Source organism: Triticum urartu, chromosome 5 (genome assembly GCF_003073215.2).
Source record: "Triticum urartu cultivar G1812 chromosome 5, Tu2.1, whole genome shotgun sequence".
Lineage (NCBI taxonomy): Eukaryota > Viridiplantae > Streptophyta > Magnoliopsida > Poales > Poaceae > Triticum > Triticum urartu.
This window is the reverse complement of record NC_053026.1, coordinates 33,126,962-33,149,772: the sequence shown is the minus strand read 5'-3', so window position 1 is coordinate 33,149,772 and position 22,811 is coordinate 33,126,962. Positions and strand designations below refer to the sequence as shown.

Genomic DNA, 22,811 nt, shown 5'->3' with positions numbered 1-22,811 from the left:
TGTGTAATTCAAACCAAGGTAGTAAATTATGTTGAGGATAATTATCTAGTAAAGCATAAAGTATGGTACCTTTGTAGGCTTTGATAAGACTTCACCTAGTTTTTGTCTCACATATCATACATGTGGCTCCATAGGATTTCTACACTAGATAGCCTAGATAACTTTTTTCCAAGCATGAAAGGTATATACCTACATATTAAATTAATACCCAAGCTTTCGCTTTGCCAGCCAAAGATTGATCAAAGAGTTTAAGTTAATAACCAAACATTTCAAATTAATAACCAAACGGAAGTTGTTTTGTGATCGGTGACCGATTCATCATGTATTCCGATTAATTGATGTAAGATGTGACAATTTAAGCGCATTAGCGTCACTATAAAGGTGATCATGAATTTTTTTTCTTGTAGTTGCGACCATAGGTAAATAGAGCCATGGGTAAACAACAAACCATGAAAATGTGATGCTAGTTAAAGATATAGAAAATAAATGTACTTTCTATTCATTAATGAAACCTGTTGCACCCAACTGTGCTTGACTAATGTGTTTCCAAGTTATTTTCATACCATTACCACTAAATTCAGTAAAATCAGGAACTTTATAACCTTGAAGGTACAAAACTGCATTGAAGCGTTCAACATGAAGCTTTTTTACACATGGCTCCTTACTTTTAGCTTGTTTTCGAAATTTCTTCAAACATCTTATGCAAATCCCCCCTTAATTTGGCTAAAATTGGGTCCGAGGTAGATAAAGATGCTTGGTGATAGCATATGAGCAACATGTGTACTAGCTAGGGTGCACCTTGTGGTGTGGGCGCCCAATCATAATTCAATAGAAGACTAAAGGGTGTTGTGACAAATTGGAAGCACTCATAATAGAACTAGAGCATGTAGGTGCAACCACAGGTTGATTGGTCTGGTTAAGACAAAAGTTCAACGACATAGGGGCCCCCGTGAAATAGGTAAAGTTAGATTAGGGTTTTCTACACAACATTATCGCTAGATGATGGAGGCGTATTTTTCTGAGCATTTGTATTTGCTGCAAATAAACCACTCCCTCCGTTCCAAAAATTCTTGTCTTAGATTTGTCTGAATACGGATGTATCAAGTCACGTTTTAGTATTAGATACATCCATATCTAGACAAATCTAAAATAAAAATTTTTGGACGGAGGGAGTATATTTCATTGCATTACCCTTATTAACAAGACTTTCAATCACAACCATTTTCCCTGGAGAATTTTTTTCACTCAAAATGATTTCATCTTGCTTGATGTGAAGAGGACGAAATCTTATATAATAACTGAAAAGACAAAACATTTGATACAAGAGTTTCCATCAAGTTGGACTCATTGGAATTTTGCAATACAAAATGGATTCCAGAAAGTATTTTCTATGATTCCGATCCTCCGAAATTCCTACAAACTCTCTTTCAACTACAAGATCTCTTGTTTCAGATTATGTACGGCTACATCTAACGACTCCATTCAGATCAAAACATCAGGAATAAAATCTACTTTGTCATGGCATGGCCTGCTTCCCAGTTGGATCAATGTCACTTGCCTTCCATTCTTACTTCATCCAATCATTCCTATGCCTTGTGGCAGGAGGAGTCCCAAACTAGAAGAAGAGATGAAAGTATGGGACAGCCGATCACTTTGTCCGGCTTTGACCACAGGCCCACAGCCGGCGGCCAACATTAGCAGCATGAACTCGACGAGCAGAGCGAACTTTCGCTATTCCATGATCCGGAATAGCAAGATGCCCCAGAATGATCACTTTGTGGCCCTGCGACCTGCTGAAGCCATGAGCGTTGCTACAGCCGCGACGAACATGAGCAGCATCAACACGAGGAGAGTGTACGTTTTCTTCGACGACTTGCGGTACTCCCCGAAAAGCACGATGCCCCAGAATGTGCTCACAAGTGGCAATGCCTGATGTTGAACAGCAATGCAGAAACAGTTAGATTCATATTCATAGGTGCAGACAAGTGTCCTCTTCTCTCTGAATATCCTTCTTGAAAGTTGCTAACATCTTATTTAAAAGTTAAAAATTATATCTACCACAGATAAGATACTCTTTAGAGATCCAATATTATTTTAACATCTTGATTGAATCACACAGAATGCAAACATGCTTTTTTTTTACTGTGCTGGATGCGAGCATGCATATAAGAAAGAAGGAGCAGAGATTGATTGAGCAAACAGACCTCAACAGCATCAGCAGCAGCATAACCAGCAGCCTGACCACCCATGAACTGGAAGCCATTGCCGAAACCACAAAGCAAGCCGGCGAGGAGAGCCCATTGCCTGCCTTCCCAGTCACTCAGATAGGCCTTGAAGGACGACTTTGGCACGCCGGCCATCGGGCGGTAGAGGAACAAGATGTTGAGCCCGACACCGATGACAAAACACGACATGGAGAAGTAGAAGAAGGCGGTGTACACAACCAGATGCGGGACGCCGCCTTTCAGGGTGTGCCACTGGTCATTGGTGGCGAGGTTGAGTGCCGGGGAGAAGAGTGAGAGGCACACCCCGGCAAAGAAAACCAGCCCAAGCCCCTTGAGGGTGCTCGATCCAAACACCTGGAAAATGATGAACAAGTTTGATTAGATCAGTTCACTTCATTGGTGTTGCAAAAATCCATCCAATACTATCTGATTTTTTTTGCTCTCTGAAATAAAATGACTTGTGACAGAATTAGTACGATTTTACCTTAACCGAACGCCGGCCTTCGAGCTCAATCAGGTACTCTGCAGTTCCTGCTTCAGCTCTGGTGACCTCTTCTGCACAAGCTCCATTCTCTATGTCCACCTCTAGTGCATCATGTATACCTTGTTTGCTTGGCTCCATACCTCCATTTGTCCTGTTGAATTAGACATTATAATAATGGTCAGAGAAGCAACCATAAAGACGTAAAATGGTTTACCAAATATTGACGCCTAATGCATGTAGCTGATATAATTTGACTCGGTCTGACGGAAAAAATGTGCAAGAAAGTGAGATGTTACCCAAGGTTGTAGCCATTTTTGGATTCACTTAGTTTCTCTTCATTATCAGCTGCATTGGAAGCGTGTACAGCAGTCCCAAGGATGACTGCAACAAGGAAGCAAGCCACTCCAGTGAAAAGAATATCTGCCCTGTTGATGCGGTTGTCCAGGAAATAATTCAGTGTTGTGCCTGAAAATACAACACCCGTTAAAAATGTGTGGAATTCTTTTTTCAGATATCAGCCGTACACCCGTTAAAAGAGGACACAGGATAATAGCAGAGCCAACAGGTAATTTTGTGCATCGGCTTAGTTAACCGGAAATGTTCTTTTTCAGATATCAGCCATACTCGTATCTTCAAATCTGTTCATATCTTGAGCTGTTTTTAATTAAATGACCTGCCTACCATTGAACTGTCAGATAACCAGTGTTATTGCGCAAAAGACTAACTTAAACCAACTAGTGCTAACGTCACGTGTATCATCAGAAACATAAGCAGAAAAAACAATAAGAATGTTTACAAACTTACCTATTACAACAACCATGCTTGCGCAGATAACCTCAGTAACCGAGAGACCCACATATGCCCAAGCATATTGTGTAGAAAGGTTCCCAATACTGAGCACAAGGCCCCCTGCCATTGCAAACAGCACCGAAGGCCAGTTATCCTTCATAAAAAAACATTCAGAGTCAGCAAACCGAATGAAAAATTATCTGTATCATCAGGAAGTTGTTGCATAAATAAATAAATGAATGATTATTTATTTCCTGGAAATAAATGAAAGCTAAGCTAACCTGACTGAGCTGGGTGAAGAAATTGGGCATGTCTTGCTTGGTCTCCCCAAGCTGGCCCAAGGTGAGCGCAATGAGGACCGCGGCGAGGAGGTTGGTGATCGAGTAATCGAGGTACGTGTGCTGCGGCAGCCGCCCCCTGCGCTCCAAGAGGGTGAGCAATGCTGGCCATGTGCCCAAGAAGAGGAGGGCGGCACACATGAGAGCAATGGCACTGCCCTTGTCTTCTACGATGAACATCTTGAGAAGCCTTTTTTGATGGAGAGCACGCGATTCGGTTCAGAAGGGGGGCTGCCTTCAACCACCTGCAGGCATCAATCAGTTGAGAGGTTGGAATTTATTCTGGATACACATGCATGAAGCATGATCAATGAACACACTTATTTCTTCATCATCGATTGAGATTTGATTTTTCAAGTTGCGAATCTGGAATTAATTCTGGATATTCAATGAGCACACTGATTGTTTTCGCAAAAACACCGAAATAAATAAATGAACACACTGATTTCTTTTCGTAAAAAAAAAACAAATTTGAACACACTGATTTCTTCATCCCTGCAAAGTTTGCAAGAAACTGAATGATTTGGAGCACTCGCTACAGGGAGTAAAAATGTCATAACAAAGCAAAACACAATAGATTACTACATGTCCATCAGATTAATCACCATGAAAGTGATTCGGTTTTTTTTTTCTAAACCCAAACTGAATATCATCAGATTCACTCGAAGTCCAACTCGGTGTGCACGAGTTTGGCATGCTCTCTCTGCTCGCCCAGAATACCAGCCAGTCCATGTGTTCCTCAGCGGATTTATCGGAGAGCATATGCATATGTGAGTACAAGGAGAGGAGCGGGGTAAGTAGGAAGAGATACGTACCCGCCGCCGCCGCCGGAGATGGAGAAGACGAAGATCCTGAAGAAGTTGTGTGCTACTCCGTATGTTGCTTCCCTGCCTGCGGACCTGCGTTGCTATGTATGTATGCCCTATCCCTATATATATGTTGAGACCGGTGGCGGTTGTCTTCCTTGGCGATTACGGTTTGTCTGTGATTCTCCCTGTTGCCAAGTTTGCGAGGGAGGGCGACGGTGGCGGCGGCGCCACGCTATCTCCATGTCCTCTGCACTCACCTTGGTAGCAGCGATATCAGCCATCCAAGTTCAATCTCACGGCTGTCATCCCCCCAGTATCAGCCATCCAATTTCAATCTCACGGCTGTCATCCCCCCCACTCAATTTATGTTAATAAATAGTATATTTCTGTATTATTTATTTACATTTACATTTATACTTATTGTTGCTTATAAAAGCGCCGGTTGTAATTCTATTAAGCCATTAAATTTAGTGTGCACAAGACAACCATCGCCCTACGATCTAATGCATTTAATCGTATCGAAGAGTCCATTTGACTTTCGTGGTCTGTCACCAAATCCAACGGCCCAAATTCAAGCGACATCAATTGCATTTGATCTCTTGAATTAATTGCTCCTAATTTATTGCACGCATCCATGACATCGATTTACTCTTCTTAGACCAACTCTAGCCGATCCCCTATAACCGGTTAGAGGAGTAAAAATCTGATTATACTCCTCTAATCAGGACCTAGCCGAACCCCTAAAACCCATAGAGGATAATTTTTTCTCCATCGCTTATCCGCGTCTATATTAACTCCACCGCTAGTCGGCGGAGTAAATACCACCACCCTCCTCTGCCTCTCCTCCTCCCTCCTCCATGCTGTCGGCAACAACCTCGCCCCCCTCCTCCCCAATGGCCGGATCTCATGGCCGCCGGTCCCCGACACCCATCCGCAGCGCGGATCCGCGCCGCCACGAGCGAACCGCTGGCGCGTCCTCGACTCAAGTTCTCGTGGGGCAAGGGGCCGCCGCCAGGGCTAGTGAGTGCGTTGCTGGATAGGGAGGACCGGGAGGCGAGGGAGCGGATCACGGCAGAACCGTCAACGAGGAGTACATGGCGGACCTTCGCCGCCAGTACCCGAGCTCGTGGAGGTGGAGCACAAGATCTTCAGGGAACGCGCAACGGAAGGGGGAGGGGGGGTGGTCATCGACGTCTCAAGCGGCAAGGAGGACGGCGGCGCCGACGAGGATCTTCCCTGACTGTGGCGACGATGGCACAGGGCCGGACCCCGTGGGTGGTGGGATTTCGCGGGTGGAGTAGCTCGCCCTCTACAAGTCCGAAGATTGAGGTTTGAGACTATGCTTCGGTGGTTTAAGATGTAAATTATGTGTCAAATTAGACTATGCTTCGGCGGTTTATCGAATCTTTGTTCATTTATATTTTAAATTTGATTTTTACTCTGTTAAATATAGGAGATCGGCTAGAACCGACAAAATTTAGCGGAGTAAATATAGTTCATTAAAGTTTACTCTGTCTGTTTTCCTTCTCTATTTTTAAGGGATCAGCTAGAGTTGGCTGCGTAGGCGTAGATTTGTGCAGCAACAACCTTTCTGTCCATTATGCAAGTGCGTTCATCTCATTCCACCACTCTCTGATAGAGATAGCCTCTTGTGCGTGAGTGGTAAGTGCAGCTGGATTATCAGACCAATCTGCAACAAGTAGCCAGACAGAGATAGCGCGAGGGCATTGGTCACAGAGGTTGCAGGCGCCATTTTGGGGAATTCCACGCACCGCCAAGCTCGACCTAGGCTTGTCAAATCTGAAGAGGGCGACAGAACCAATGAGTTGGGAGCGGTACGCAGTTACAGAAGTGTACACCTGAGAGTTGTTCCAAACCCAGCAGAAGTGTAATATCTGACGGGATTTGGGGTGTAGCAAGATGCATGCATGAATTGTTTCTCTGTGCAGAATGATTTGTAACAATCTAGTAGATCTAGGTGTTTGACACATTTAATCACAAATTTGATCCATTTACTATCAATCTGTAATCTTTGCTTGACATGTAGATTCACCCAATATCCAGAGAGAAACAGAGAAATTAGAAGACACGGCAGATCCTGAGTCTATCCTGGAAAGCATTCTCAGCAAGGTTGCCCTGACTAAACGTGCGTCGTTTTGGGATTTGGGGTGGAGTAAGATGCATGCATGAATGCTCTTTGTTTCTCTGTGAGGAAAGATTTGTACCAGCCCAAATTTGAAGCAACATCAAACCATGCAAAACTTGGATTTTCTTTACTCTGTTTCCTCTGCACAACAACATGATAATCTAAGTGTTGTACCCTGATCAATCACCAGACAAAGATCCCACAGCAAAATGCCAGCATTGCAAGATGGCCAATGCACACGAAATACATTGATCTTTCACTGAACAAACTGAATTCAAAACTAGTATTTAAATTTACATGTTTTTTAACACTCTGCAGGGGGGATATGAACTTACAAGTTAAAACCTATGGTAAATGACGGTGCCTCAATTTCTCTACAACTCACAAATCTGCTGCAATAGCTAACAGAAGGCAAGAACCTTCAACTGAACCTCTTTCAGTGCTGGGGAAGACGAGGCAGCAGTGTCAGCTTGGGGAGGAAGATCTTCAGCTGAGCACGTATCAACATATATCAGCAGCCAATACTGCAAGGTAAATAAAGTTTGATACTGGTCGGTTCATCTATTATAAAAAGCTCGATTTCAAAACGTCATATGAATCAGAATAACCACGAGGACTAAACTTAGAATACATCTCTAGCATTGGCTACTAGAAGGGACAAGTGTATAGAAGAAAGAAAACATTAGACAGGCTCACAGGCCAACCATCAGTTTTAAAAAGCTCGATTTTGTATTCCTCAAAGAAAATCCCAGGAATATCTTGTTTTAGCACCATTTGACCAGCCCATCAAAAAACATCACACAAGAGGAAGAGTCACTAGTCACTACTAAGATTCAGTGGGCTATGGATTTCTGACAGGCTGAGCTTCAATTTTAAAAAGCGGAATTTTGAAACATCAAGTGTGTGAGAATAAGCAGAAGAGTCCTCATTTGCTAGAAACATCTCCATTCTAAGTAAAATCAGATGTTGAACGACTAACCCTCAAAACATATTGCACAAAATAACACAAAAGCAAAATACACAAATAGGACCATGTAAGCAGAAATTTATGGATCAGATTTCTGGCTTGGAACCCTCTAATGAGGATTACATGTGCGCACAGTATAATCATAGTCGATCATTTGGGGAAAGGATCCTCACATCCATTCAATATTCAATTTCCGATAAACGAAAAAAAACAGGGTGGCAAACATAAACAAAGATGGATCCTATGGGATTACAGTTGCGCATAGTGTAATCCACCATTCAGGGAATCCTCACTACCATTAAGTTTACAAATCAGAACAGATAAACAAAGGAAAAATACAACAGAAAAAGAGGGCTAGAGAATGTTCGGTGAGATGGATCAGATTTATGGCTTGGAATCCTCTGATAAAGGATTACATTTGCGCACAATATAATCATAGTCGATCAGCTGGGGAAAGGATCCTCACTTCCATCTAAATGTTGGAAGCCAATGTTTAGACATAGCATATCCACCCAAACTATAAGAAGCTCGGAAATAAAACATCACCGGAAATTTGGACATTTTCTAATGTTACAAAATGTGCCAGAAGACAGGTAACACGACGCAGTTTGATAAAGCACCGTGTTGTTTAATGCTGGCTGGTGTTTTCGTTCATCTATGCTTCTCTCTACAGGATGACCAAACTGTTAACAACAGGCCATTCTTCCAGTTGTGAAGCAACAAACATAAAACTTTTGTTCAGTAATCAAGCATAAAAAGCACAAAATCCAGTTCTGGGGGATGAACAATATGATCAAATATATCCGCAGTTCAGGTCTCCAAATTGCTTCGGCACCGAGCCATCAGATGGCACATCAGAAGAACAAAAGTATTTAGTTTGATCATCATTGGACAATTTTAAACATCAGATCAATGAGAAAACCATCAAACCCGGAGGAACATTCATAATAAAGCATCAAGAAAACACGATACTACCAGCGTCATGGCATTGTACAAAAATTACGCAGCTAAGCTCTTCAAAAACTGGGTTGAAAGTTCAAACTCATGGGTGGCGTCAGATAATAAGCGGAGTTTTGTAAACATATCAAAGATTCAGTGTATAGCATAGCATATTTCACATCATTTGCCACCCTTGGTTTGCACAGGAAGATAAATAAATTCAAGGGGATAAAAGAAGAGACAGACAAATAGAGCACATTAATGCTATCTAATCATCAGTTGCCAGCAGTACGGCTCAATTTTTTTAAGAAAAACATCTGCAACGGGATATTTTGATTAGACCATTTGACTCTAGAGCAACAACAAATGGTGGTAAGTAAACCATCTCTTTCCTTTGGACCTTCCTCCACCACCACGTAGTCCATTCTCTGGATAGGGTGCTTTTGTCAAACGCTTGTATGATTGTCATTCTAATTTATATCTGTTCAGGTTGTTCGAATTGGAAAACGATACAAAGTCCAATCAAATTCATCAAAAGAGATAGCAACGTCCAATCACATCACAAGAAATTCCACACTGGATAGCGAGAGGAACATTTGCTTTCTGCCTAACATTTTCTCATTGTCCAAGAACCATATGGATAAGTTTAAAAGGCACAAATATGATGAAGAGAAGCATACGAAAAAATAATGCAGCAACAAATAAACTACTGACAGCAAAGATCCAAAATACAAAGACAACTCAGTCCCTTAGATGTTCTTTGACCATGTGATCATTTCCACAGGAGTCATCACAGGTCTGTAACTGTAAAATTGGCTCATCATGGTTGTCAAAATCAAAATACCAAGAAAGGCGTCAATGGGCATATCAATCTCTAAAATTTGAACATATACCACATCAGAATCACAGAACATAAAAGTTGTATTTTGGAGAAAATATGGTAGGTGGACATCAGAATCACACATTTCCACAGCATGGCACACAGAGTGCACCAATCAGTCCCGAAAGATGGTGTGTTTTGTTTGTGTATTTCATCACTGTCCAGCCATATTTTACTCGATGATACACAAAAGAAAATATACATGGTAAATAACAGAATCAAGAACAAACAGAATATCAGACTACATATCTAAAGAATTTTGGAAGTATTAAAAAACAAAAATAAAATCATAGACTAGGCAAAATATGGGCATATTCTTATATTCTTGTGTTAATAAATGTGCCAGAAGACAGGTAACACAACACGATTTGATATAATAAACACAACATTTTCGCGTTGCCAACTATAAGAGGAAAACATGATATAAACAACATTGTTTTGGGGCGGAAAGAAGACATAATAAAAAATTTCCTCAGTTCAAGTCTCCAAATTGCTTCCGCACCACGCCATGAGGTGGCGCATCAGAAGAACGAAAGTATTTAGTTTGGTCATCATTGGAAGGTGTTTAGGTTGCCTCCAGAGAACAAGATAGTAAAAAACAAGTAAATTTCCCAAGAGCAACCTCAGAACATTTGTATATTTGTATCAACAGATTGGTATTTTTCAGAGAAGGCTGCCAAATAGCAAAACACAAATAGAAAAGAAAAAAAAGAACAACACTCTTCGATCCATATGAAAGAAAACACCCTAGGAAAAAAAATTAAACTGACCATCCTCAGTTCAGGTCTCCACTTCTTCCAAATAGAGAATTTCAGAACAAGGAAAGTACCATGGTGAATGATGGTCGAGCTATCAGAGAATGCATTCTAGACAAATACATCTACATCAAGCAAAAGGATAGTACAACAAAAGTGAAGAAAGAACATCAAGGAACAATAGAAGATCATGGGTAGACCAGGAACAATAGAAGATCGAATCGGCGGTCCTCAGGGATTATGCTTATGATGTTCATTAACTAAGTAAACTCAGTTCTCAAAGATGTGCCATCACTGGACTCGCAGAACTGACTGACCTTAAGAGAAAAGGAACTTAAAACCATCAAACATACAACGATAAGAACGGGCAATTACAGTAGGCAAAGCAGATTCCATAAAGTATAGCCCTTTTGGAAAATTCAAGCCCGGTGAAATATAACAGAGGGATTGGATCATCAAGGAGACCGAGTCACATGATTCTGCACAAAAAGTGTTGTTCAACATGAGCTAACACTCAAAATCTGATAAATTTGTCCTCAGAGTTATGGAATGACAGCATGGACGCATAATGCAAGGAAGGAATAAGCAGCATCAGCTCTCAAGCCTGGCAAGGTAAAAGACAAAAAATGTTTTGAGAAACAAGCCTTAAATTTATCATCACTGCCATAAATTTCCCAGCAGCAAAACATCTACAAATATATCAGAGAGGCATTAAGTCCCAGGATCCGATCAGTGCCAGGAAACTGTTTAATGGCCCAATATGCTTGTAGCTACCAAAGAAGGACCATTAGGGACAGTTAGATTAATTCTAATGGTTTTGCTAAAGCACATCTAGATGTGCCATAAGTATAGCACATCTAAATTCCATGCCATTGATTTTAGGTGAAGAATCATGTGATATTTTATTTTCTCCCTTCCTATTTTATTTTATTCTTGCTTTGAGTTACTTAGATGTGCAATAACTAGGAAACATCTAGATGTGTTCTAGACAGATCCTAATTTTAATAAATACTCCCTCCGCTCCTAAATAGAAGTCTTTTTAGAGATTCCACTATGGACTACATAGTGAGCAAACTGAGTTAATCTACACTCTAAAATATGTATATACACATCCGTATGTAGTTTGTAGTGAAATCTCTAAAAAGACTTATATTTAGGAATGGAGGGAGTACTACAAGAACAAGCTAAGTCAGAGAGAATCCCTCAAAGACCCACAGAAAATCGCACACATTGTAGGAAGGGACTGACATGGGGATTCCAACCAAGACAAACTAACAAAAGTCATGTGAAGGAACACTTGCAGGTATGAGAAAATTGTTTTTAGTTGTTAAAACCTCATAAAGCCACATAAATTTTTGCCACTTCAAAATCTGACAGTAATTCCAACATGTAGGCTAGGCATAACCATGTAATGCACAGATAGCACAAACAAGACTAGTAACGGGTCATTGACAAGTAGGCCCTACCATACGAAGCAATTATACTGCTCTAAAACAGAAATCTCGCTGTGCATCCGAGCAAGTTGGCTATTCTTGGATTAAGAGAAAGCTAGGAGTAGTGAGAGTTGAAACAGTCAATTTTGCATGTGATCCAGTGTGATGTTTTTTATTGAAGACAAAAAGGCACACAGACGATTCATTGGAGACAAGCATGGTTCATGTTCACCATGGCAACCAATGTAATAGATAAACTATCGTACAAATTTCGGCGCAATTCCACAACAACTAAAAAGACGCCTAAGCCAATTTGTACCCACAAACATTGTCAGTAATCCTTCTGATACTGGAATGCAAGCTGTTCAGATTGGTTTTGACAGTCCCAATATTTGTTTATCGAATGTGATCAAAACATTATTTCCTTCTCGGCAAAGCCTTTACCCGCTGAAACACGATGGAGCATTTATTATTGGATTGATGAAATGCACTACAAAAAGCACATTGGAGGGAATCAGAAAGTGGGACTGAGATGCGATCAGAGCCTGTCGGGATGTATGCGTGTCTTCACCTTGTGACATCAGGGGATTGACAGACTATCATACATAACATCATCACCTCGCATCGAAATCAACCGATCCTCAAAACAAATCCAACATATCAATAATCATTCAGTTATCCCTGTTTTTACATATGATTTACATCCTGGAAACGCCACAATCATTTGATCATTTGTTCAGCCCATATTTTGCATGTGATACGAATGATCAAATTTTTACTTGAGAACCTCCTACTGTGAATTAAATTAAAGAATGAGTCATAATTTACAAAGAGTTTTTACATCCCCATGAGGTGGGGTGGGAAAGAGGACTATACTATTGAGGCTAAGATAGAGGGGATAGAGTTTTTATGCTTCTCCTTCACCCTATGAGTGAGGAGGGAGAAATCTTCCTTGAATCTTCTAAGCCACATGATTCCTTTGAGGGGACAATTTTCCTGAAGTGCTTGTTATTCCTCTCCTTCCAAATACTCCAAGCCGCGAGCAGAAAAGTTTCCATGAAGAGGGGTCGGTTCCAACTAAGTTTGGCCTCTGATATTCTTTGAAATGTTGTCGCCCCCTTGTCCAGGAAATGTGGAGGGCGGCCCAGCATTGAGTACTGAATTGACACTCAAAAAATAGATGTTCCAACGTTTCCTCATCGGTTGAGTCACATAGAAGACACCCATGACCCTCTCCGATATTATAGTGCCTTCTTTTAAGCATATTTCGAGTGTTTAACCGGTCAACCAGTAGAAGCCAACCGAAGACTTTGATTTTCATAGTGGCCCTTGATTTCCAAATCCACCTGAACGTGTCATGGGCATGCATGTCTCTAAAGTACACTAAAAAAAAGGACACATCCATGACATTTTGGGCCGAACGAAATTTTTTTCTGTCATACTTATGACACTTCTATGACGATAATTGTGACAAAACCCGGTATCATCATAGATGTGGTGGGGTCCTACTTCTATGATAAAAAATCATGACAGAAAATGGGCTTTTCGTCCTGGGCGGGCCGGAGACGCAGCTGTATGACATTATTTGGGCCGTCCATGACGGAAAAAAACCGTGGTAGAAGCGAGGGCGAGGAAAATGTCGGGGTGTTCCCGGTTATGGTGGGTGACCGGGGCCGAGCGATGCATGGAGGTTTGCGCGTTTCTCTTGTACACGCACACGCGTGGGTGCGAGGCGTTGGGCTCTAACTGAACCCGAGCGAGGCGTTCGCCTACTGAACCCGAGCGATTGCACTGCAGGCTACGCGTCGCGTTACTGAACCCGAGCGATCGATTGATGACTGTTAACTGAACCCGATCGAGCGATTCCTTCGCTACTGATGCTAACTGAAGCCGATCAATGCTACCTCTGGATGAACAGTGAGCGTTGCTGGGGGGGGGGTTGGATGAACAGTTCCCGGTGGGGGTGGATGAATAGGACCCCGTGGTGTTGCCTCTGAATGAACAGGACCCCGATCGATCGAGCCGGTTGGGGCTGGATGAAAAGGACCCGGTGGAGGGCGGATGAACAGGACCACCCCGTGGAGGGCTGGATGAACAGTAGACGGTGGATGGCTGGATGAACAGTAGCCCGTGGAGGGGTGGTTGAACAGGAGCCCGTGGAGAGGGCTGGTTGAACAGTAGCCGGTGGAGTAGCGCGCGGTGGAGGCAGGATGAACAGGAGCCCGTGGATGAACAGTCGCAGGTGGAGGCTGGAGGAGGTCGACGGTGGATGAACAGTAGCCCGTGGAGGTTGGAGGGGGTCGATGGTGGAGATGAACAGTATCCCGTGGAGTCCCGTTTTGCGGTACGCCACACCCCTCCCGATGAACATGACCCCCGTTTCGACCATAGCGCTCCAATACAAGTCCGTTTCCTCCGTTTTGTGATAAGCCACACCCCTCCCGATCAACAGGACCCCCGTTTCGACCGTAGAAGGTCCATTTCCTCCGTTTTGCGGTACGCCAGACCCCTCCCGATAAACAGGATCCCGTTTTGAACGTGGTCGGTCGAACACAAGGCCGTTTTCTCCGTTCTACGGTACGCCAGGCCTCCTTTCCATCGGGTGTTCCGTCCAAGCCCTCCCAATGAACACGACGACGCATTCCGTTCCGACCTAGCCGGTTGGCTCCCCATGAACACGACGACGATGCAGTTTCTCCGTTCCGACCCAGCCATGTACACGAGCCCTGGCCGTACGTATGCGCGAGTAGGCGTTCGAGACCCCGCCCGTATGTACGTACGTGGCCGTATTTTCTTTCTTGCACACTGGCCGCTATACGTACGTGTACATGCTACGTGCGCGCCTCTACTATGACACGTGCGCCTCTACATCGACCAGTATGTACGTACACGTTTGCGACCAGAATGACAACGCTACGTACGCTTCGACCAGGTGGGTCCCGACTATCAGGCACTTTCTTGCGTGCGAAGATGTAGCTGGTGCGTCCCAGCAGTTAGGGGGCGAATCGTTTTTTTGCTCGGACACACTTCCTTGCGTGCGCAGATGTAGCTAGTGGGTCTCAACAGTAAGGGGGAAACTTTTTTTGCAAAATACGGTGGCCCGTCCGGTGGGTCCCCGCTGTCAGTGGAGGAATAATTATTTTGCGCGTAATAAGGAGGCACTTCCTTGATGCGGCCGTGGACCCAGCTGTCAACCTCTCCACGTACAGTCCACGTCCGATGGAAGCCGTTCCTTGACCACGTTGACCACGCCGCACCGAGAGCACCAGGGCGGTGGACGACGGCGAGGCCTAGGAAGGGGACGACGCGGAGCCGGGGAAGACGCGGCAGTGGATGCCCACGCGTAGAGGAGTATGAGGGTTCACTGATTCGCTGCGGTGTGAGGCTACCATCGCCGCAGAATAATAGGGGGTGTGGGTGAGTAGAGGGATGGCCTGGCTAGCGGTGGGAGTAGTAGGGGGCGGTGAGGCCTCCGTCGCATCGCAGCCGGCCATGGGAGGCAGGAGCACGAGGCACGACTGGCGCTGGTTTGGGTGGCTGGAGCAAGAAGGCCAGAGGTTGAAGAAGCACTACGGCCATTGGATGGACATCGTACGGTCACTGGAGCTAGAATCGTGCATATTGACTAAGTTGACAAAGCCCTCCGTCCCCGTCAAATTAGTAGGCCCACAAGTCAGCCTGCCACTATACTGGGTCCCAACTAGCAGGGGAGTATTCATTTTTTGTGCGTAATAAGGAGGCACTTCCTTGCGTGCGAAGATATAGCTGGTGGGTCTGAGCTGTCAGCGACGGTAACGTTGTTTTCGCGAAATACAGAGGCCGTTTCGGTGGGTCACAGATGTCAGGCGGAGGAATCATTATTTTGCGCGTAATAAGGAGGCATTTCCTTGCATGCGGCCATGGACCCAGCTGTCAGCCTCTCCACGTACAGTCCACTTCAGATGCATGTCGATCGTTGACCACGTTGACCAGGACGCGCCGAGAGCACCAGGGCGGTGGACGACGGCGAGGCCTAGGAAGGGGACGACACGGAGCCGGGGAAGACACGACAGTGGATGCCCACACATAGAGGAGTATGAGGGTTCACTGATTCGCTGCGGTGTGAGGCTGTCGTCGCCGCAGAATAACAGGGGGTGTGGGTGAGTAGAGGGATGGCCTGGCCAGCAGTGGGAGTAGTAGGGGGCGGTGAGGCCTCCGCGGCATCATAGCCGGCCACGGGAGGCAGGAACATGAGGCACGACCGGCGCTGGTTTGGGCGGCTGGAGCAAGAAGACCAGAGGTTGAAGAAGCACTACGACTGTTGGATGGACATCGTACGGTCACTGGAGCTAGAATCGTTCATATTGACTAAGTTTACAAAGCCCTCCGTCCCCGTCAACTTAGTTGGCCCACAAGTCAGCCTCCCACTATTGTGGGTCCCAGCTAGCAGGGAGAGTATTTATTTTTTGTGCGTAATAAGGAGGCACTTCCTTGCGTGCAAAGATATAGCTGGTGGGTCCGAGCTGTCAGCGGCGGTAATGTTGTTTTCGTTAAATACAAAGGCCCTTTCGGTGGGTCCCAGATGTCAGGTGGAGGAATCATTATTTTGCGCGTAATAAGGAGGCATTCCCTCGCGTGCGGCCGTGGACCCAGTTGTCAGCCTCTTCACATACAGTCTACTTCAGATGCATGTCAGTCGTTGACCACGTTGACCATGCTGCGCCAGGAGCACCAGGGCGGTGGACGATGGCGAGGCCTAGGAAGGGAACGACACGGAGGCAGGGAAGACTCTGACAGTTGTTTCTCACGCGGAGGGGAGTATGACTATACGAGGGTTTACTGGTTCGTCTGCCGTCGTCGGAGAATAACAGCAGGTGTGGTGAGTAGAGGGATGACTAGGCCAGCGATGGGAGTACGGTGGAGCGGTGAGGCCTGCGCGGGAGCATAGCCGGCCGTGGGGAGGAGGGAGCAGGCAGTACCGCCGGCGCTTGTTTGAGCGCCTGGAGCAGGAAGAGCAGAGATTGAATAAGCACGACGGCCGTTGGATGGACATCCAACAGTCACTGCTTGTGCATCAACTTTTTTTAGAAAAGCCTCAAATCCGTGAAAAACATCATACAACCCATCTGCCATTATTCTTAATAATTTACAACCCATTTGCTAATTCTTAAGGTTTTTTTGGAGCCCACATTTTTTTGTTAGCATTGCAGCCCATATTGTAGCCATGGTTAAAAATATATATGAAATTTTGCATATTTCGGTGCGGTCCGAACTGTTTTTAATATCGAAATTTCGAGTCACATTCAAACTGATTTTAAAAATAAATGTATATCAATATAAAATCCATCAAATTGTCCACGCATAAAAATCAATACAATTTAAAATCTCGAAATGATAAAAAAGAAATTTGAAACTAATTGCCGGTTTGATGTGTTTTAAAAATGTACGACTCATTTCTCATTACTGATAGGCCATTTTCTCGGCCAACCGAATGAAGCTCTCCTCGTTTTGAAATATTTGCAGCCCAACAGGCATGACAAAGCGACTTACATGGAAAATCACAAAAAACTGGGTTGTGGCTGTGGACCCAGTTGCGGCCGTGGACCCAACTGTCAGCCTCTCCACGTACAGTACTCTTCCGATGGAAGTCGGTCGTTGACCACATTGACCACGCCGCGCCGAGAGGACCAAGGCGGTGGACGACAGCGAGGCCTAGGAAGGGGACGACGCGGAACCGGGGAAGACGCGGCAGTGGATGCCCACGTGAAGAGGAGTACGAGGGTTCACTGGTTCGGCTGCGGTGTGGGGCTGCCGTCGCCACAGAGTAATAGGGGGTGTGGGTGAGTAGAGGGATGCCCTAGCCAGCCGTGGGAGTAGTAGGGGGCAGTGAGGCCTCCGCGGTATCACGGCCGGCCACGGGAGGCAGGAGCACGCGGCACGACCGGCGCTGGTTTGGGCGGCTGGAGCAAGAAGACCAGAGGTTGAAGAAGCACTATGACCGTTGGATGAACATCGTACGGTAACTGGAGCTAGAATCGTTCATATTGACTAAGTTGACAAAGCCCTCCGTCCCGGTCAATTTGGTAGGCCCACAAGTCAACCTCCCACTATGCTGGGTTCCAGCTGGCAGGGGGAGTATTCATTTTTTTGTGCGTAATAAGGAGGCACTTCATTGCGTGCGAAGATAGCTGGTGGGTCTGACCTGTCAGCGGGGGGCACGTTTTTTTCGTGAAATATAGAGGCCCTTCCGGTGGGTCCCAGATGTTAGGTGGAGGAATCAAAGACTTGAGAAGGCGTACAGAACAAGCTAGTGTACCAGTAAAGAGACGTTGCTGAGTTTTAGAAAAAAGAGAGACGTGCTCCTGTAGCTGCTTCGAATCCAAACCTAGAGTATGACTATATATGGTGCTATGCTACTCTACAAGTAATAATGAAACTGACATATCCAACGTTCGGTTCTCCTCTTCTCTACTTACTCTGCCTAGCATCAGAAGCTCTGGCCGCAGCAACCATGTCCGCTGGCTGCTCGTCCACCTGCTCTTCAGCACACAACAACCAAATATGCGCCAAGTCGCCACCCATACCATCGCCTGTGGGTCTCATCACACCCCCGCCGGCACGCGCACCGCAGCCGGTTGCTCATCGCAACCCGCTGCCGTTGGCGTGGTGCCACTGCTGCAAATCACGCAGAGTCATCCGTCGCGTCTCAACCACAATCCTCAACCCTGGGCGAGTCTTCTACAAATGCCCGAATCATGGGGTAATAATATGTTTAAGTGTTGATCTGCTGCTTTCAATTGCTGATTTTTTAATAGTTTGGTTGATGAGCTTCCAATTTGATTCGTGCAGAAAAGGAAAGATTCGTGTGATTTGTATTTCTGGGAAGTTGCTGATGTGGGGGAGTGCAACTACATTGATTATTTGGTTAGCCGAGGAATCCCAATACCAGCAGGTTGGGGTGTTGAACAAGTACAAGTAACTGAAGGAACGACAGAAGAGGAAGATGTAGAGCAGAAGGTTAAAGATGCAGTTCCTCTGATCATGGCCAAGCAACAGCTGCTGAATGACCTTGACAGCAATGAGGAGATGAAAGAGCTTGTGAAGATAATAGGCAAAATCGATGTTCTCTGTAGGATGATTATTTGCAGTGTATGTAGCACTCGTGATGTATTCAGTGGCTATGATATGAACACTTTGCTAAAACTAGTAATAAATGAAGCCTGTGTAGCAGGCTCGGCGTAGTGTTGTGAACATCTAATGATTTCTATTAACGGAAATCAGGGGTATCCCCTTTTGCTCATAAATAAATAAATAGTAGAGACTCTTTTGGTAATAAATAAATAAATTAGCAGAGGCCCTGTCGGGTCAACTTTGTTCTCATTCAAAGACGTTGAGAAAATTGCAGTCCAACAGCAAACTATGTCATCAAATTCAAGTTTCACAGCCAAATATGAATACAACTAAACAACAATGTCATCATGTTTTAGTCATCATACCAAACACAAATCAACATACATAACAAGTGATGTTCTCACAGGAAAATACTAAACACCATGTTCATCAGGTTTCAGTTGTCATAGCAAACACAATTTCACATAGTAGATAAGAAAACATCTTCTGACAGGCAAATACGACAAAAACAATGTAATCATCATCTGCAGCAGCATCAACATCTTCGCCATGTGTATCAGTCTGAATCGTAATTCCCCACGGTGTCATCTTCTTCTTCGTCCTCAACGTCCTCGAATGTTGGCTTCTTCTTGATCAACTCTTGCATGTCCACATCACGACAGACAATCTTTTCGCCGACGTCATTGACGTGATGGTTCTCAAAGATATTAGGAACATCTGTGTTATCTTGTACATTAGGAGCAGTGTAAACATCATCTTGTTGTGCAACTTCATTAAACGAATTCCTCTGCTCAAACCTTTGCAATACTCTCCAGTCATCGCTACGTGCAAATGTGTCTTCCAAGAAAAATATCTGTGTTGCTTGATTTGCCAAAATAAAAGGCTCGTTGGTCTGGTACGCCGCCTTGACATTGATGGATTTTAAATAATCATCAGCTATGGGTTTTGCGATCCTGGAAAACAGGTTATACCAACAACATCACAACAGAACCACACACCAATGATCCTCGAAACTGGAGATATACTGCAACTGAACAATGTCTGTTATGTTAGCATACATTTCAGTTGTCTCTTTGTCATACGTATCCGTGCTCATGATGGCACTGTTTTGTGTCTTCGTGCCTTCGTCTCGTGCAAGGGTGTTGTAGCGCACATCTCCAACAACGCAAGATTCATAATGTCTTACCCGAGTATCAGGACCCATTGCTAGTGAGTAAAGGGCATCATCAACTGCCTGCCCATCCTCCCGCATCTTCTTAAGCTATGGTTAGAAAATAGATAAGCCGATCATCTTATGTACTCAATATATTACAAAAACTGACAGTGCAATTCAAAAGCTTACATGGCTCTTGAACCATTTTGCAAATCCCGCCATAACCAGTTTGTCAATGTTTATTGGATTTTGCGGCAATAACTCCTTTTTGTAGATGCTGCACAACATAGTGATCGCGTCAAACATCTAAATATATAGGAATGTGCTGCAAGTTTAGTAGATTACGATGTATAAGCTGCAGTACTTAGCACTTACTTGATATAAGGTAGTATCTCAGGACAGTTATTCAACACATACCAAACCATTTTGTCCAAATCTTTAGGTTTGTCCTCTTGTCGACTCTTCCCTGTAACTCGAATAGAATAATCGAAAACATTGAGCCCGGGATTGTCTTCATCCACCTCTTTGCTAAGCTGATCAGCTGTTTCAATGTATTTTGAGCAGAATGTCAAAGCTTCTGTAGCAATGTAGACCTCTGCAATGGAACCCTCGGGTCTAGCTCTGTTTCTAACACAACCCTTGAAAATGCCTAGCCGCCTTTCAATAGGGTACATCCAGCCATACTGTATTGGACCTCTAAGTAGTGCCTCATCAGGTAGATGAACAACCAAATGCACCATCACATCAAAGAAGGCTGGAGGATATATCTTCTCAAGGTTGCATAGGATAATTGGTATCTTGTCTCTAAGACGCTCCAAAGCATCTATCCTGATATTTCTACTGCAGAGTTCCCTGAAGAATTGTCCCAACTCTGCAACTGCTTTGTATAGGTCAGGGCGGCCCAATCCTATAAGGATAACAGGTAAAACCCTTTGAAGTAGGATGTGGCAATCATGAGTTTTCAACCCTTGTACCTTTTTTTCATCTGCACCGACTCTCCTTTCAGGGTTGGAAGCAAATCCATCTGGGAATCTCACACGTGACAGGACCTCACAGAATTCTTTTCTTTTTACCTTGTCCAAGACGTACACAGCTGGTGCCATATCCCGTGGTTTACCTCCATCTTGCACCTGCAAATCTTGTCTGATACCCAGGTGTGTCAAATCAATCCTAGATTTTAAGGTATCTTTCGTCTTGCCTTCAATATTAAGAAGTGTGCCGATAATGCTGTCACATATATTTTTCTCGATGTGCATCACATCAAGATTATGCCGCAGATCCAAATCTTTCCAATACTCCAAGCCCCACAAAGTGGACCCTGCGGGTAAATAATAATCTCTCTTCTTCCCTGCCACGCTTCCTTTTCCTGCTACCATTACCAGGATGGTTTCCTGGTGTAATATGCCTGACCTTCTCTAATTCCACTTGTAACTCATCAGCGGTGAGCCTCTTTGGCGCATCACGGTTTTCATGTTTTGCATTGAACACATGTCTTCGGTATTTTCTAGGATGCGGCTTGTCCTTGGCAAGGAAATGACGGTGTCCAATGTAACGGATCTTGCTAAGTATTGCGTATGACAGCGGATTCCTATCACAATGAACACATGCATTGTAACCATGTGTCATTCTCCCTGACATAGTGCCCAAAGCCGGATAATTATGGATGCACCAAATTATAATAGCACACAGAAAGAAATCAGCTGGTGGGCTGCTATAGAGGTCTCGAGTGAGAACACCCCTCCATAGCTGTTGAAGTTCCTCCACAAGAGGCTCCATGAACAAATCAAAATCCTTTCCAGGACTTTTTGGACCTGGGATGAGCAAGGCCATCATGTAGTTTGATTCTTTGGTGCATATATTTGGAGGCATGTTGTAAGGGATAACAAGCACTAGCCACATGCTATACGTGGCGCTCTGGTGGCCAAATGGGTTAAATCCATCTGAAGCTAAGCCAAGTCTAATGTTTCTCGGGTCAGCAGCAAACTTTTCTTGTTTCTGATTGAAGCTTTTCCACTCACTACCATGTGATGGATGGCTCATTACATTCTGATCTCTGTACTCCTGGTTCCTAGAATGCCACAGTACATCCTCTCTTGTTTCAGCATCATGAAACAACCTCTGCAATCTTGGTGTAATTGGAAAATGTCTCAGAACATTATGAGGAATCCTCTTCACAGCATCGCCATCTTTCCATCTTGATGATTTGCATTTCGGGCATTCACTTAAGTTGGCATAATCCTTCCGGAACAGAACACAATTATTCTTACAAACATGGATCATATCATATCCAATTCCAACTGCATGGAGGAAATTCTTCATTTTACTGTAGGTGTGTGGCAGCTCAGACGCATTTGGGAAAGCTTTGCGGAAAGCAGCCAACATTGCATCGAATGATTTGTTGGTCATCCGCTCAGATGTCTTCACCTGAAGAAAGGTGACCGTAGCTGAGAATACTGACAACTTATTTCCTGGGGTGACAGCCACATTGCATTGTTCCAACATGCGGGGCCACCGCTTTTCTTCTGCAGGTGAAAGTTCACGGAATGCACGAACATTTCGTAGCATTGTTTCAATGTTGGTCGAACTCACTGGCTCCGCCACCACCTCCTCCTCCTCCTCTTCCACCTGAGCATCAGGCAGATCAAGATGGTGATCTGCTGCTTCCACGTAGTCAATAACATTAACGTTCAAAGCTTCACCATGATGAACCCACCTAGTATATGTGACCGACATCCCATACAATTGTAGATGATTTTGCATAGTTGACTGGGGTCTTGTAACTG

General features: G+C 44.4%; 1 protein-coding gene, 8 non-coding genes and 4 pseudogenes across 9 annotated transcripts; all 13 read right to left on the bottom strand.

The window, feature by feature from the left end:
• Window positions 1-1,277: 1,277 nt before the first annotated feature.
• LOC125507715 (ureide permease 1-like) lies at window positions 1,278-4,847 on the bottom strand. Its single transcript, XM_048672204.1, has 7 exons — window positions 4,652-4,847; window positions 3,780-4,081; window positions 3,514-3,652; window positions 3,006-3,174; window positions 2,710-2,860; window positions 2,205-2,579; window positions 1,278-1,929 (listed from the first exon to the last, which is right to left on the bottom strand). The coding sequence occupies exons 2-7, from the start codon at window positions 4,014-4,016 to the stop codon at window positions 1,771-1,773; spliced, it is 1,230 nt and encodes a 409-aa protein (XP_048528161.1). The 5' UTR covers window positions 4,017-4,081; window positions 4,652-4,847; the 3' UTR covers window positions 1,278-1,770.
• A 2,645-nt stretch (window positions 4,848-7,492) lies between these two features.
• Window positions 7,493-7,570, bottom strand: LOC125511714. The gene has a single exon (XR_007285072.1). It is a non-coding gene; the product is annotated as a small nucleolar RNA SNORD36 (small nucleolar RNA).
• A 269-nt stretch (window positions 7,571-7,839) lies between these two features.
• LOC125511754 lies at window positions 7,840-7,937 on the bottom strand. Its single transcript, XR_007285105.1, has one exon. It is a non-coding gene; the product is annotated as a small nucleolar RNA Z103 (small nucleolar RNA).
• A 194-nt stretch (window positions 7,938-8,131) lies between these two features.
• LOC125511757 lies at window positions 8,132-8,230 on the bottom strand. The gene has a single exon (XR_007285108.1). It is a non-coding gene; the product is annotated as a small nucleolar RNA Z103 (small nucleolar RNA).
• A 103-nt stretch (window positions 8,231-8,333) lies between these two features.
• LOC125511893 lies at window positions 8,334-8,479 on the bottom strand. The gene has a single exon (XR_007285164.1). It is a non-coding gene; the product is annotated as a small nucleolar RNA snoR137 (small nucleolar RNA).
• A 78-nt stretch (window positions 8,480-8,557) lies between these two features.
• On the bottom strand, window positions 8,558-8,653 carry LOC125511768 (annotated as a pseudogene).
• Window positions 8,654-8,805: 152 nt separating this feature from the next.
• On the bottom strand, window positions 8,806-8,889 carry LOC125511791. The gene has a single exon (XR_007285117.1). It is a non-coding gene; the product is annotated as a small nucleolar RNA R16 (small nucleolar RNA).
• Window positions 8,890-9,432: 543 nt separating this feature from the next.
• Window positions 9,433-9,528, bottom strand: LOC125511720 (annotated as a pseudogene).
• Window positions 9,529-9,643: 115 nt separating this feature from the next.
• On the bottom strand, window positions 9,644-9,740 carry LOC125511725. Its single transcript, XR_007285080.1, has one exon. It is a non-coding gene; the product is annotated as a small nucleolar RNA SNORD96 family (small nucleolar RNA).
• Window positions 9,741-10,043: 303 nt separating this feature from the next.
• On the bottom strand, window positions 10,044-10,139 carry LOC125511767 (annotated as a pseudogene).
• A 209-nt stretch (window positions 10,140-10,348) lies between these two features.
• LOC125511773 lies at window positions 10,349-10,423 on the bottom strand (annotated as a pseudogene).
• A 136-nt stretch (window positions 10,424-10,559) lies between these two features.
• On the bottom strand, window positions 10,560-10,631 carry LOC125511776. The gene has a single exon (XR_007285115.1). It is a non-coding gene; the product is annotated as a small nucleolar RNA R66 (small nucleolar RNA).
• Window positions 10,632-12,299: 1,668 nt separating this feature from the next.
• On the bottom strand, window positions 12,300-12,388 carry LOC125511882. Its single transcript, XR_007285153.1, has one exon. It is a non-coding gene; the product is annotated as a small nucleolar RNA snoR14 (small nucleolar RNA).
• Window positions 12,389-22,811: the final 10,423 nt, after the last annotated feature.